At 63.3% G+C, this 14,279-nt stretch overlaps 1 protein-coding gene across 1 annotated transcript in view; it reads left to right on the top strand.

The window, feature by feature from the left end:
* Positions 1 to 206: 206 nt before the first annotated feature.
* The window catches only part of PDE4C (phosphodiesterase 4C), an 87,148-nt gene continuing 73,075 nt past the window's right edge, over positions 207 to 14,279 (top strand). Inside the window, exons 1-2 of the mRNA XM_075902919.2 lie at positions 207 to 441; positions 4,791 to 4,867. Of these exons, the coding sequence (XP_075759034.2) occupies positions 4,826 to 4,867 (42 nt within the window). The 5' untranslated portion in view covers positions 207 to 441; positions 4,791 to 4,825. The remainder of the gene's footprint in view (positions 442 to 4,790; positions 4,868 to 14,279) is intronic.

Genomic DNA, 14,279 nt, shown 5'->3' with positions numbered 1-14,279 from the left:
CAGAACACGGGCCGCCAGGGCACCGGGCGCATTCATCCCTCGGCGTTTGCCGTCAAACTGGTTCAGCTCCCGGCCCCTCCTTGCGCAGGAAATTTTGCCCCGGGACAGAAATAAATCAAAGGAGGGGGAGCAAAAGTGGGAGCGCGCAGACAGCAAACACTTGGCTCCGGCTGCCGGAGCGGGGGTGGGCACGTGACCCTTTCAGTGACCGCAGCTCCGGGCTGTCGGCAGAGGGGGTAGCGGCCTGCTCCAGGCAGCGAAGAGTTAAGGGACCGCTGAGGAAGTGGAGCGAACGCTGTGTTAATATTGCTCGCTCCAGACGGTGCAGTTGCCCGCTGAATCGCATGCACAAGGGCACGCTTTGCTGAAGACTTCCCCTTTGCGTGCGCCGGCGGCCCCTGGCCGCCTTCGGAGTCCCGGCTCTGCGGGCAGACGCTCTGTGTGAGTCTCTGCGGGCGCGGGGCGAGTGCCGGCGGGTGGGGGGGAATGTGGCTTTTGTTAGAAACTCAACCGCGGGCAAAGCTTGTGCGTTGCCGAGCCTGCGGGGATGGGGATTCCTGGCAAGGGGGCAGGGCACGCAGCCAGGCCTTGTGCGAGGGCCCCTGGCGGGCTCAAGGTATAGTGGAGGGCAGTGGATTAGTGCGGTACGTGCCGGCCCGTGGAGCGGCGCTGGGGGCAGTGGGTTTGTGTGGTACGTGCCGGCCCGTGGAGCGGCGCTGGGGGCAGTGGGTTTGTGTGGTACGTGCCGGCCCGTGGAGCGGCGCTGTGGGCAGTGGGTTTGTGTGGTACGTGCCGGCCCGTGGAGCGGCGCTGTGGGCAGTGGGTTTGTGTGGTACGTGCCCGGCCCGTGGAGCGGCACTGGGGGCGGTGGGTTTGTGTGGTACGTGCCCGGCCCGTGGAGCGGCGCTGTGGGCAGTGGGTTTGTGTGGTACGTGCTGGCCCGTGGAGCGGCGCTGTGGGCAGTGGGTTTGTGTGGTACGTGCCCGGCCCGTGGAGCGGCGCTGTGGGCAGTGGGTTTGTGTGGTACGTGCCGGCCCGTGGAGCGGCGCTGTGGGCAGTGGGTTTGTGTGGTACGTGCCCGGCCCGTGGAGCGGCGCTGTGGGCAGTGGGTTTGTGTGGTACGTGCCGGCCCGTGGAGCGGCGCTGTGGGCAGTGGGTTTGTGTGGTACGTGCCGGCCAGTGGAGCGGCGCTGTGGGCAGTGGGTTTGTGTGGTACGTGCCGGCCCGTGGAGCGGCGCTGTGGGCAGCGGGTTTGTGTGGTACGTGCCGGCCCGTGGAGCGGCGCTGTGGGCAGTGGGTTTGTGTGGTACGTGCCCGGCCCGTGGAGCGGCGCTGGGGGCGGTGGGTTTGTGTGGTACGTGGCGGCCCGTGGAGCGGCGCTGGGGGCAGTGGGTTTGTGTGGTACGTGCCGGCCCGTGGAGCGGCGCTGTGGGCAGTGGGTTTGTGTGGTACGTGCCGGCCCGTGGAGCGGCGCTGTGGGCAGTGGGTTTGTGTGGTACGTGCCGGCCCGTGGAGCGGCGCTGTGGGCAGTGGGTTTGTGTGGTACGTGCCGGCCCGTGGAGCGGCGCTGTGGGCAGTGGGTTTGTGTGGTACGTGCCGGCCCGTGGAGCGGCGCTGTGGGCAGTGGGTTTGTGTGGTACGTGCCGGCCCGTGGAGCGGCGCTGTGGGCAGTGGGTTTGTGTGGTATGTGCCGGCCCGTGGAGCGGCGCTGGGGGCAGTGGGTTTGTGTGGTACGTGCCGGCCCGTGGAGCGGCGCTGGGGGCAGTGGGTTTGTGTGGTACGTGCCGGCCCGTGGAGCGGCGCTGGGGGCAGTGGGTTTGTGTGGTACGTGCCGGCCCGTGGAGCGGCGCTGTGGGCAGTGGGTTTGTGTGGTACGTGCCGGCCCGTGGAGCGGCGCTGTGGGCAGTGGGTTTGTGTGGTACGTGCCGGCCCGTGGAGCGGCGCTGGGGGCAGTGGGTTTGTGTGGTACGTGCCGGCCCGTGGAGCGGCGCTGGGGGCAGTGGGTTTGTGTGGTACGTGGCGGCCCGTGGAGCGGCGCTGTGGGCAGTGGGTTTGTGTGGTACGTGCCCGGCCCGTGGAGCGGCGCTGTGGGCAGTGGGTTTGTGTGGTACGTGCCGGCCCGTGGAGCGGCGCTGGGGGCAGTGGGTTTGTGTGGTACGTGCCGGCCCGTGGAGCGGCGCTGGGGGCAGTGGGTTTGTGTGGTACGTGCCGGCCCGTGGAGCGGCGCTGGGGGCAGTGGGTTTGTGTGGTACGTGCCGGCCCGTGGAGCGGCGCTGTGGGCAGTGGGTTTGTGTGGTACGTGCCGGCCCGTGGAGCGGCGCTGTGGGCAGTGGGTTTGTGTGGTACGTGCCGGCCCGTGGAGCGGCGCTGTGGGCAGTGGGTTTGTGTGGTACGTGTCCGGCCCGTGGAGCGGCGCTGGGGGCAGTGGGTTTGTGTGGTACGTGCCGGCCCGTGGAGCGGCGCTGGGGGCAGTGGGTTTGTGTGGTACGTGCCGGCCCGTGGAGCGGCGCTGTGGGCAGTGGGTTTGTGTGGTACGTGCTGGCCCGTGGAGCGGCGCTGTGGGCAGTGGGTTTGTGTGGTACGTGCCGGCCCGTGGAGCGGCGCTGGGGGCAGTGGGTTTGTGTGGTACGTGTCCGGCCCGTGGAGCGGCGCTGGGGGCAGTGGGTTTGTGTGGTACGTGCCCGGCCCGTGGAGCGGCGCTGGGGGCAGTGGGTTTGTGTGGTACGTGCCGGCCCATGGAGCGGCGCTGGGGGCAGTGGGTTTGTGTGGTACGTGCCGGCCCGTGGAGCGGCGCTGGGGGCAGTGGGTTTGTGTGGTACGTTCCGGCCCGTGGAGCGGTGCTGGGGGCAGTGGGTTTGTGTGATACGTGCCGGCCCGTGGAGCGGCGCTGTGGGCAGTGGGTTTGTGTGGTACGTGCCGGCCCGTGGAGCGGCGCTGGGGGCAGTGGGTTTGTGTGGTACGTGCCCGGCCCGTGGAGCGGCGCTGGGGGCAGTGGGTTTGTGTGGTACGTGCCGGCCCGTGGAGCGGCACTGTGGGCGGTGGGTTTGTGTGGTACGTGCCCGGCCCGTGGAGCGGCGCCGTGGGCAGTGGGTTTGTGTGGTACGTGCCGGCCCGTGGAGCGGCGCTGTGGGCAGTGGGTTTGTGTGGCGCCTGGCCCCCTGCACCCTCCGCTTCCATCCCACCTGCCTGGCAGCCACAGGGAAATCCCGGAGGCTCTTCCTGGACAGCCGTCTGACCCTTGGCAGCACGCTGTCTGCTCCTGCTGGGCAGCGGCTGGCCTCCAGCCTGGGCCCTGGAGCCAAGAACGTCGCCTCCTCCTCCTCTCGCTGGAGCCCCAAGGAGCCCTCCTCCTATGGGGCTGGGGGTCGGTCCAGCTCCCGGGGGCTCCAGGGTTGGCTCTCGGTGGGAATGAGAGAGCAGCGGAGGCCTGTGCCAGATTGCCTGGCCTGCTGCCAAGCACGGCCCCTTCCCCGAGCAGGCCGGGGCCCGGAGCCGGCTGCATCGAGGCCCTTTGCCTTAGCGCATATTTTCTCATTCTCCCAGGCCTGGAATTTAATCTGCCCCGGGGGTGTGTGGAGGGGGAGGGCGGGCGGGGGAGATTTATGGAGTCCTGGGGCCGTGAGAGAGACTCCTGCTGAGCCAGATTTTTATCCTCTTCCTGCGCTGTGTTTGGTTTGGACAGGCGAGAGCCAAACGGGGCAGCGCTTGCCTGGCGAAGGGGTCCAGGGAGGCTGAGCTCAGGAGATGCCCCCCCCCTCCAGGTCCTACATCCTCCCTCCACGCTCCCGGGGGCGGGGGATGGCGCCAGCAGCCCCAGGACCCGCAACTGCGAATGGCGTGAGACTTTGTCGCCTGGGGCCTTCCTGCAAGATGCTGGCGCAGGGAGCTCCCAGGGCAGCTGCGCGCTGTGGGGCAGGGTGCGTGGGGCCCGCAGAGGCCGGCACGAGGGGCAGGAGGGCGTCTCCATTCGCCTTGGAGCAACAGCCTACGCGCCCGGAGCAGCGTGGGGTGCTGGGCCCTCTCCTTTGTGCTGGGCAGGGCGTCCAGGCCTGCGGGGTCGGGGACCAGGCCCCGGGCTCCAATGGGGCCAGGAACCGCTGGCACCATCCTGCCAGGCTCTGCCCCACCTGCTCACTCTGCTGTTTGGGCCCCACACAGGAAATGCCTCTGACAAAGCCGAAGGTGACACCCCTTTTCCCCCCCCAGCCGCTGTGTCCCCTCCTGGGTCTGCTCTCTGGGGTTCGAAGCCAGAGGCCCAGCAGCTTGGCCAGGGGTCCTGCTGTGGGGCAGTACCGGCGCGAGGTCGGTTTCCACGCACGTGGCCCCGCGCTTGGTTCTGGGCCCTGCCTGCCCGGGCGGCACGTCCTGCCTGACGTGCACCCCGAAGCTGCGGGCTGGCGAGGCCCCCAGCCCGCGGGAGACGAGGAGGCAGCAGCCGCGGGTCCATGCTGCTGGGGGAGCAGCCGTCGCAGCCCCACACGGACATAGCCAGAGCCCCAGGCCTGGTGTCCAGCTGCCGGCCTGGGCCGCAGTGCCCCATGCAAAGGAGACCCTGCGAATAATCACGCCGGCCCTGCTGCAGGGGGATGTTTCACCCTCCCCCCCACACGCCAGAGCCCCCATCCTCCTGGGCTCCAGGCCTGCAGGTCTGGGGGCGTGACTATAAAGAGCCATTCCCCGCCAGCCTGCCCGGAGCCAGTGGGGAGTGAGCCAGACCCGGCGCCAGACCCGAGGTGCCGAATGCCAAAGCCCTGCCAGCCCCTGACCCTCTCCTCTTCCTTTGGTGACAGGGGCCGGATCGGGGCCCGTCGGCGCAGGCGCCAGGATGCAGCGGAGTCGGACCGTTCTGTCCTTCCTGAGCATGGAGGTGAGCGCGGCGGGAGGCCGGCAGGGGTAGGGAGCCCTACGGGGGAGCCAGCCGGCCAAACGGGGTGGGGCTCGGTCACAGAGCTCTACCCGGACGCTGCAAGAACCAGCCAGACTGGGCCCTGGCAGGCCTTGGGGAGGGGACAACACAGCTGTGGTGCCCATTGGGCGTGTCAGCGTCGTACCCCCCTGGCTGGGGGGGAAGGGGCCTCTGGGTCCCCGTGTTTGGGAGCAATGGTGCATGGTACCCAGGCGAGACCAGGGCACTCCTGCATGTATCCCTTTGGGGTCAGTCTGGGAGAGCCCCCTCCCTCCCTCAACGGGGGCAGACCAGCTCTTGGGAGCTGGGGGGCTCCCCGTGTGCGGCGCTGTCAGTCTCAGAGCTGGGGCAGGCGGCGAGCGAGGGCGGCCGGGAACCTCCCCAGAGCGGCGCTTCCCCCAGTCGCACTCGGCCCCTGCTGCAGGGAGGAAGGAAGGAAACTTTCCCCATGTCATGGCTTTGCTGACAAGCCACCAAGCGAACGTTCGTCCCCTTCACCAACCACCGGCCCCAGCCGCTCAGGGGACTGGAGGAAACTCGCTACAGCGCCTCCCTCCTGTCTGTCTCACAAGCCAACAGCGCCATGGGGGGCTGTGACGGCGCGTTGGGGGTCCCCCGTCTCCTGCACCCCGAAATGGCACAAACAGACTCCACCAGCCAGTGGAATTGAGGGTGGTTTATTGTTCCTCCAGCACAGCGCAGCACAGATGTAATCTGGTTACAGGAACTGGGGCTAAGAGGCCTCAGTGCCCCCCTTGAGATAGGGGAGTCCCAGCCCCCCTCCCCAGCTCCTTCTCCCCTGCTTTCCCGACAGGAACTAACCAACTCTCTTCCAGCCCTGCCCCCCAGCCAGGGCAGCATTCCACCTTCCTTTGTTCCTCTCCATGGGGGGTGTCTGGCCACTGGTTTGCATAGTGACTCATCCTGTTTTGCTGGGTCGTGGTACCCACGGCAGCCAGTGGGGGTTACCCCAGAGCCAGCAGCATAGAAACCAGCCAGGTACCCCACGTTCGTCCCCTGCACCAACCACCGGCCCCAGCCGCTCAGGGGACTGGAGGAAACTCGCTACAGCGCCTCCCTCCTGTCTGTCTCACAAGCCAACAGCGCCATGGGGGCGTCTAGACAAAATGGCTGGAAGGTGGATGCATGACTGGCCGAAAGATGGTCCTGGGGGAGTGTCTCTCGGGGGGCGCTGTCTAACTGCGACATGTATCCAGGCCCCCAGAAGCAGGCCTGGCTCCTTTCATTAAGTACTGGGATAATGGTGTGGCGCGTATGCCCATCAGATCTGCAGCTAGCAGGCCAGGAAGGGTTGCAGGAACTGGGGAGGTGGGGGGACAGGATTAGACTTCAAAATGACTTGGACAAATGGGAGAATTGGCCTGAATCCGACCACAAGAAATTCCACAGAGACAAGGGCAAAGCTGATTAGCTGAGCGCTCACAGCTAGGTTTTGTGTTTCTCCTGGTGGTGCACATTCGCACATGCCTTGGTGCATGCAACAATTTATTCCGCACAGGACTGGAAAAGATTAGACAGGGCACTGGCCAGCCATGGGACTCGTCGGGGTGTAGTGGCTGCCGCACATTAGGAAAGATGCGGACAAAGGGGAGAGTCCGGAGGAGAGGGACAGAACTGAGCAAAGGGTGAGAAGTCCTGGCCGGAGAGGCGAGGCGACAAAATTGGGCATGTTCGGTCTGGGGACGAGCAGGCGGAGGGAGAGGAGCTCCGGCACCGGCTCCCCAGCGCAGTCCCCGCCTTCGCTGGGTTTAAAGCCCAGGCTGGTCTGGGTTTTCTCTCTCCGGGCTCAGGGCTCGGGAACGTCTCGAGTCCCTCCCAGCCTGACATTTCGGTGACTGTACCTGACGGGCAACTCCCGGGGCCCAGCAAATGGGGGTGGAGAACAGCGGTGAAATAACGTCACATTTCTGACTGGTCCGGTCCTATCGCAACCTGGGCACCTGCCAGCTCTTTCAATAGCTCCCGGCTGGCGCTGGCCGTGGCTCAGCCAGTTCTTTCTGGAGCGGTGCGCCAGGGCGCGCCCGCGTCCTTTCACCTCCGGTGCAGAGAGGCCCGATGCCACGGGGGCGGCTGGCGCTTGGGGTAACAGCTTCCACGCCCCGTGCACTAGATACTTGAGGGTACGTGAGCATGACCTGGTGGCTCGCTCTGGCTGGCGTGTGGCGTGCGGCTTGCTCTTGGCACCGTGCTGCCAGCCGGTGGGTAAGGTGCCCGTGCTCGGCACAGCGTGGCAGGAGCTCTGAGCCAGCCCCGCGCTGCTCTTTGGCTTGGCCAGGGAGGGGCCGCTTTCCCCGGCTGCTTTCAGCTCAGCTGGCGCAGTGCCTGCTGGGGGCCCTGCCAGGTCTCATGGTCCACAGGTTCCTGCCCGAGGAGAGATTTTTCCGCCAGCTCCTGCTGCTTCATTAACCTGAGAGGCCTCCTAATGCGAGAGCTGCTGCCCCGCAGCCGGGAACAAGCCCCAGCAGGCTCCAGCCGCGCCTCCCACTCCGCTCCAGCGGCTCGGGGCTGGGGCTAATCACAGCGCCTGGACTAAAAGCCACTTTGCTTGTTGGGAGCCTGCGGTTCCCTGGTTACGGCTCAGGGGGCCAAGGCGCAGCAGGCGGGCGGCTCTGGCCAGCTCCCGGCCCCCTGGCAGTCTGCCGAAGAGGGCCCTGCCGGGACGGGAAATCGCCCTGCTTTGCTGGGAGCCCTAGAGAACCCAGGACTGCCGGGCTCCTGGCACACCACGGGCCCTGGCGTGTCCCCTCTCCGTAGCTGTCAGAGCGAGGGGGCCCCGGGAGGAAAGGGAGCTGCCTGGGGAGTCGGCTTCTGAGCTCCTTTGAAACGAGTGTGAGTGGCATTCTCCCGGCTGCTCCTAACCGGGATTAGCGCGCTTAGCGGGAGTTAATTATACCCCTAATGGGCGGTTAATTATTATTATTCCTGGGATAATTGCCCATTCGGCCCCTAGGGGATTTTTCCACTACGTTAGCCACCTCGGAGGCGGGTGCAGGGTGACCCCTGACCCAGCTCTCCCCAAAGGGCCCCTGCTTGGCACCAGGCACGAGGCCGGCCGGGAGAGACTTTCTGGGGAGTGCCAACGGCCCAGCCCTAGGAGTGTCGGAGGCAGAGGGCCCTACGGGGCGCTGGTAAACTGGGGCCGGCCGCGTCTTTAGAGCTGTGATTGCCTCCTCTCCGGCTACGCACGCCTGAGAGTTTAAAAACCAAATTGTAAAGTCAAGTCCTGCCGGTTGACGCGGTGAATTCACAGACAGACGCTGTCTCCCAGGGGCTGGCGCATGCCACCTGGCTGGCTCTCTCCCAGGCTGGCGGCGCTGTCAGAGCCGGGATCGGAAGACGTGGGCGGGGGGACATGAAGACCCAGGGGTGCCCCAGATTTTCAGGTGTCCTACGCAGTTGCACAGTCTGCGCATGGGGAAGGACAGCTCTGGGGGGGTGCACCATGCCGGCGCTGTGCTGGCTGGGTCCAGGGCAGCGTGAAAGGCCACCGCAGGATGGTGCCCTTGTCCCTGCAGTGTCTAGGTCACGAGCCCCCAACCCCACCCTACCCGTGGGCCAGGCTCCGACAGTGACAAGCGGGGGGAGAGGCCACGAGGGGCTTGCTACTGCAGCCCCAGGAGCGTTTTCTTACGACCGCAGCCCCGGGCCGGGCGCCCCATGGAAACCACCGAGGCAGCAGAGGAGGGGCGTGTGTGGAGCGTATCCAGGTGTGGGGAGGGCAGGTGGCTTTGGCCAGGGGAGGGGCCAGGAGGGCTCTGTTCGTGGGGGCGGAGCGTGGGCAGAAGGGGCGGAGCCAGGGCTTAGCCTTCCCTACGCCTGCCTGTGACCCACCTTGGACCCAGCCTAGACAGAGCCAAGCTGGTGCCAGGTACGTGCTCACCAGTGCCCGCTGCTGCCTGGTTTAAACCCTCCCTGTGCATGGCCCAGTCACTCCCCTGCACTCCTAGACTACGTCTACACTGAGTTTTCTCTGCAACAAATATGCTAATGAGGGACTCATTTGCATGAGTCTCAATTCATTTGCATATTTTCTGCCGCTCCGTTTTTGCGCAAAAACAAGCCGTGTGGACGTTTTCTTTTTGCGCAAAAACCCCCTTTCCCCGCCTCCTTTTTGGGGGCACAAGGATCTGGCAGGAAAAAGGTTTTTTGCGCAGAGAGAAAACGTCCACGCGGCTTGTTTTTGGGCAAAAACGGCGCGGCAGAAAATATGCAAATGAGACCGCGACTCATGCGAATGCGTCCCTCATTAGCATATTTTTGGCCGAGAAAACGCGTAGTGTAGACGTGGCCAGAGAGCCTCACCCGGAGGGCCTGGGCCTCGGGCCAAAGCCAGCTGCGTCCGCAGCCCCCCTCTCTCACCGCAGCCTGGGTGGTCTTGGCACCCGTCGCTCGCTCTCCAGCTGCTCCTCCCGTCGCGTCACTGCTGGGTTCCTGCTCCCTGGCCCCCGCCTGGTTCCCTGGGTGCCCCCAGCACGGGGAGGCGGGAGGCTGCGGGCTGCCTCGCCCTCAGGAAAGGAGCCTTATCGCATTCTTCAGCCTAAAAAGGGAAGCGGCTGGAACCGAGCGACTCCCCCGGTAGCCGGGAGTCGCTCAGGGGCAAACCCAGGTGGGCCAGGCCCTGCTGGGACCTGGGCCTCCCTCGTGAATTGCTGGGACAGGGCCTGTGTCTGCTGGCACCTCTGCCCCCCCAGCTCCCTGCTGCTCGGACATCCCCCCAGCTCCGGTGAAAGGAGAGCCCAGGAGCAATGAAAGGCCCCGTGGTGCTGGGCCCCGCAGACAATCTCTGCCCCTAGCCCAGGCCCGGGGCCCTTGGCACAGCTCGGGGGCACCCTGCCCCGTGCCCATCGCTCCAAACTGAGCCCGCCTTGGCCCTCTGAGTGCTGGACGGGTTTCTGAAAGGCCAGCCTGGCAGGGGAGCTCCCGGACCTGCCCTGCGCTGGAGAGGAGCAGCCTGCCCTCAACAGCCCATGCTGACACAGCCCCGGCCTCCCTGCCTGTCTCCATGCTCCTGCAGCGCGAGCCCGAGGCCCGGCCCTGGCAGGGGAGTCCGGGGGCTGGGGCCGGTGGGCCGTCGCGGCAGGAGGGGAGCAGCTAAGCCGGGGGCTAAGTGTTCCCCTGCGAGGCCTTCGATCAGCAGGGCCCTGGCACATCGGGTAATTGAGCCGTTCTGCGCCAGGCCACGAATGCGGCGAGGGAGCGATTAGCAGGAGCCGTGACTTCGGAGCCGGGGACCTCATCAGGGCGGCTGGCGCTCGCCAGATCCCTCTGCCCGGCCTTGAGCACAGCGTGGGGAGCAGCCTGACCCCATGCCCCTCTGCGAGTGGGGGTGGCTTCCAGTCTGGGCCCGGCAAAACGCAGCCAGACGTGCTTTGTGAGAGCCCTAAGGCCTGGGGGGCTGGGCATGGGAGCAGCGCGGAGGGGCGAGGGACACCGGCGGGGTGTCAGTCTGTCTGGAGCCCGGGCCCGTCAGGCGGACAGGAACGGCGGGACTCCTGCACCAAGGCGCTTCCAGTCCCGCGGGGTTTTCACGCGAAGGCCCCCGCACGGCTCCTGAGACGCCTGCCGGCTCCGTTACCAATGCGGCCCTCCCTGCGGCTTTCCTGACGCCTGACAGGCAGCTCGAGAAATAGCTGTCATTGCGCCCTGCCCGCCGTGGGGCTGCCGGCTCCTGCGCCCCTCCTCCCCCGCTGCTGGAGGGGGGACAAAGCAGCCCTGGAGATGGTGTCTCCGTCCCCCACTAGCACACGCAATATTTTGGCATCTGCCGCTTGTCACTGCCTGTCAGGGGGTGCTAGGGAGCCCCGGGGGACGGGCTGGGGGGGGCGTGCATGTGCCCCTCCCCCAAACCGATGAGACAGACAAGGCGGGAGTGGGGGGGCTGGCTCCTGGCTTCCAAACCCCAGTGCTGCAGCCCTCCGCCGCTTGGGCCTGCTTGCCCCCATGCTGACGCAACAGCTGTTCTAGGCGTCAGTGTGACAACCCGGGAATCCTACAACAGGTGCGCAGGGGTTGGGGGCTGAGCTGACATGGGGCTGGGAGCAGGGCTGATGTGGGGCAATTGTTGGGAGGTGGGGGGCAGAGCGGACATGGGTCTGGGAGCAGGGCTGATGTGGGGGGAGTGTAGGAAGCTGGGGGGCAGAGTTGATGTGGGTCTGGGAACAGGGTTGATGGGGGATAGTAGGGAGCTGGGGGGGCAGAGCTGATGTGGGAGGTTGTTGGGAGATGGGGGGCAGAGCGGATGTGGGGCTGGGAGCAGAGCTGATGTGGGGGGATTGTTGGGAGCCGGGGGGCAGAGCTGCCCTGCTGTGGCATTTTCCTGGCTGTGAGGCAGGCTGGGATGATGGGCCAGACATGAGCTGTCCCTGTACCCCACCTCCCCCATTCCTGCCCTCCCCCTGCTTACACTCACCCCACGTACCCCCCTTCCCTTGCACCTCACACAAACTGGGGGCGCCCCATGCCCTTCCCTCCTCCTCCCGCCATTGCCCCCTCTCTCCGTGGGGCTGCTCAGACCAGGGATAGCGCCTGCTCCTCTGCTGGGATGGGGAGAAGCCTTTCTGGGCCATTTCTGAGAGACGGGCCGCACACCCGGCTGCTGAACAGGCCTTGTTCCCCCAGCCACGGCCACGCTGGCTGCCTCTGGGAATTTCGTTTTCCTGGGGCTCTGCGGACCAGAAACACCCCGGGTTTCGCGGCTGCGCCTTGGCGGCGGGGCTCCTGGGGCCGCTCCCTCGGTGGCAGTGCTGGCTGGCTGGGCAGCCGTGGGGCTGGGGCAGGTGCCGGCCCTGGGTGGACGGGAAGGGAAGGGTTTCCTGCCGCAGTGTTCCTGGCTCCTTGGCCAGCCCCTAGTTAGCCAGGCAGAAGCCGGGCCATGCCAGGGGAGTGGGGCCCAGAGCTGGCCGCCCTGCGTGGCTGGCGGCAGGCGCAGGGCCTGTGATGGCTCTTGGTTCCCTGGCTCAAGAGCCGAGAGGCAGCCTCCGAACGTCATGCTGTGGAGAGCTGCTCCCTTTCCGGCCCTCAGCCCAGCCGTGCCGCGCACCTGCTCGCGGCCCGGCGGGGAGCCGTCTCCTGCCGTGGTGCGTGCTCTCTGCCGGGCTGCATCTATCAGCGCCAGGCCGCCATCAGCTTAATTAGCTGCCGAGTTTGCTCTTCTGCCTCTTTTCGTGGTTAAAGGGAGAGTCCCCCCCGACATCCATCAACCTGGCAGCTTGCTGCAAGCTGGCAGTTAAGCAGAGTGATTTACTGGCACCAGCACCGGGCAATAGCAGTTTGCATTGTAAATCAGAGCAAATTCATGTCCTGGTCTTACAAGAGTCCTTTGCAACCTGACACATGTGCAAGGCTGTGCTCCCTCCCAGCAACCAATATAGCTGGGACCCATGCACTAGGTCGGACCCCCCGCCCCGCATACGCACACCTCAGCACCCTGCACAGGGGTGAGAGGCCAGCAGGACAGAAGGGCTCCCAGCAGTCCTCACGGCCACAAGCCTGGGTGGGAAGCTCTTCCATCCCTGTCAGAATGGTCCTCCAACCTCATTGTGACAGAACGAACTCAGCATTAGGTCCCAGCGACCATGGCTGGGTCACATCAATGATGCGCAAACAGAACGAAACCCAGGCCTCTGATATTCCTACTTGGGGATTTTAAAAGGGCAAATTTCACAGAGCTGAAAGCAATCATGAGCCGGGTCAGCTGGGAGGAAGAATGTAACCAGAATAAAGTGACTGATACTTGGATATGTTTAAGCCACAATGCTACCATTGAGAAAATAAGACATATTAATTGAAAAAGAAACCTGATTTAGAGGGGAAACAAAGTGAGCTAAGGGGAAATTAATAGCACTGAATATGAATCAAAAGTAGATGTAGACATTTGATAAGGGAAGCAAAGGGATACGAGGCGATGTCTATGGCAAGCAAAGATAAAGACAATAAGAGTTTGTCTATTAAGAACAAAAGGAATCCTGACAATGGTATTGTTCCAATACTAAGCAGAAATGGTAGAATTATGAATAATAAGGCTCAAAGTGTTCGATAAATATTTATGTATTTGGAAGAAAAGCCAGCTCATGTAGTCACATCATATGAGAACACTCCTTCCATTCCACTAGCATTTCAGGGGGATGTTAAGCAGCAGCTACTAGACTTTTTAAAATGAGCAGATCCAGGAAACATCTATCCACGAGTTTTGAAAGGACTGGCGGAGGAGTTCTCTGGACCATTAATGGTGATTTTCAATAAGTCTTAGTACACTGGGGAGGTTCCGGTAGTCTGAAAGAAAGCGAATGTTGCACCAATATTTCAAAAGAGTGAACAGGGTGACTCAGGTTTTTATAGGCCTGCCCTTCCAACATCGATTTTGGGTAAGATAATGAAGCAGCTGATATAGAACTCAATAAAGAATTAAAGGAGGTTAATCTAATTAATGTAAATCAACGTGGGTGTATGGAAAATGGGTCCTGTCAAAGCAACGTGATATCTTTTTTTTAACGAGATTGCAAGTTTGGTTGTTAAAGCTAATAGTCTTGTAATAGATTTAGGCTGTTGAAAGGTGTTTGACTTGGTATCGTGTGACATTTTCATTAAAAAACCCAAAGAGATAATGCTATAAAATTATCGTAGCACATGTTAAAATGGATTAAAAACTGGCAAACTGCTAGGTCTCAACACGTAACTGTAAATGGGGCCGGCGGGAACTGGTTCTTGGCCATGTGCTATTTGACACTTTATCAAGGACGGGGAAGCAAACTTAAAATAATCGTTGATACACTTAGCAGATGACCCCAAAATTGGGGACTGGTAAATAATGAAGGAGACAGGTGATGGATTCAGAGCTATGGATCACTTGGTACAGTGGGCACAAGCTGTATTAACACAAGGTGTGTGCCCTTTGCGTTGTAATACAGCTGCATGCAAAGGCGTACATCCCGAAACCAAGACTGATTGACAGGGTAGGAGGTCCTCGCCTGGGAAGCAGAGAGCGGTGGTGGGCGGAGGGGGAAGATTTGGGGCCGTAACAGAAAGACACCTGAACCCACACAGCCAGGACGACACTTTGGCCAAAAGGGCTAAGGCGATCCTGGGAGGAAAGGTTATTTTAGCTGTGTGCTTGGCTCTGGTGTGACGGTGGCCATTTCTGGGACCCACAGCTCCTGGAGGATGTAGATCAGTGTTTCTTAAACTGTGTTCTGCAGCACACTGCTGTGCCGCGAGGCAGTTGGAGGTGTGCCACGGAGAACAACAGAATTCAAAATGGCCGCCCTTAAAGACCGGGTTTTTTTTGCTCGATAACTGTTCCCCAGCCTCTTTTTTTTTTCTCAACAAAACATCCTTCATGTTCCTCATAAAAAAA

The sequence above is a fragment of the Pelodiscus sinensis genome, chromosome 32, assembly GCF_052426305.1.
Source record: "Pelodiscus sinensis isolate ZL-2025 chromosome 32, ASM5242630v1, whole genome shotgun sequence".
Lineage (NCBI taxonomy): Eukaryota > Metazoa > Chordata > Testudines > Trionychidae > Pelodiscus > Pelodiscus sinensis.
Note: the sequence above shows the minus strand (reverse complement) of the source record. Positions and strands in the feature narration are given on the sequence as shown.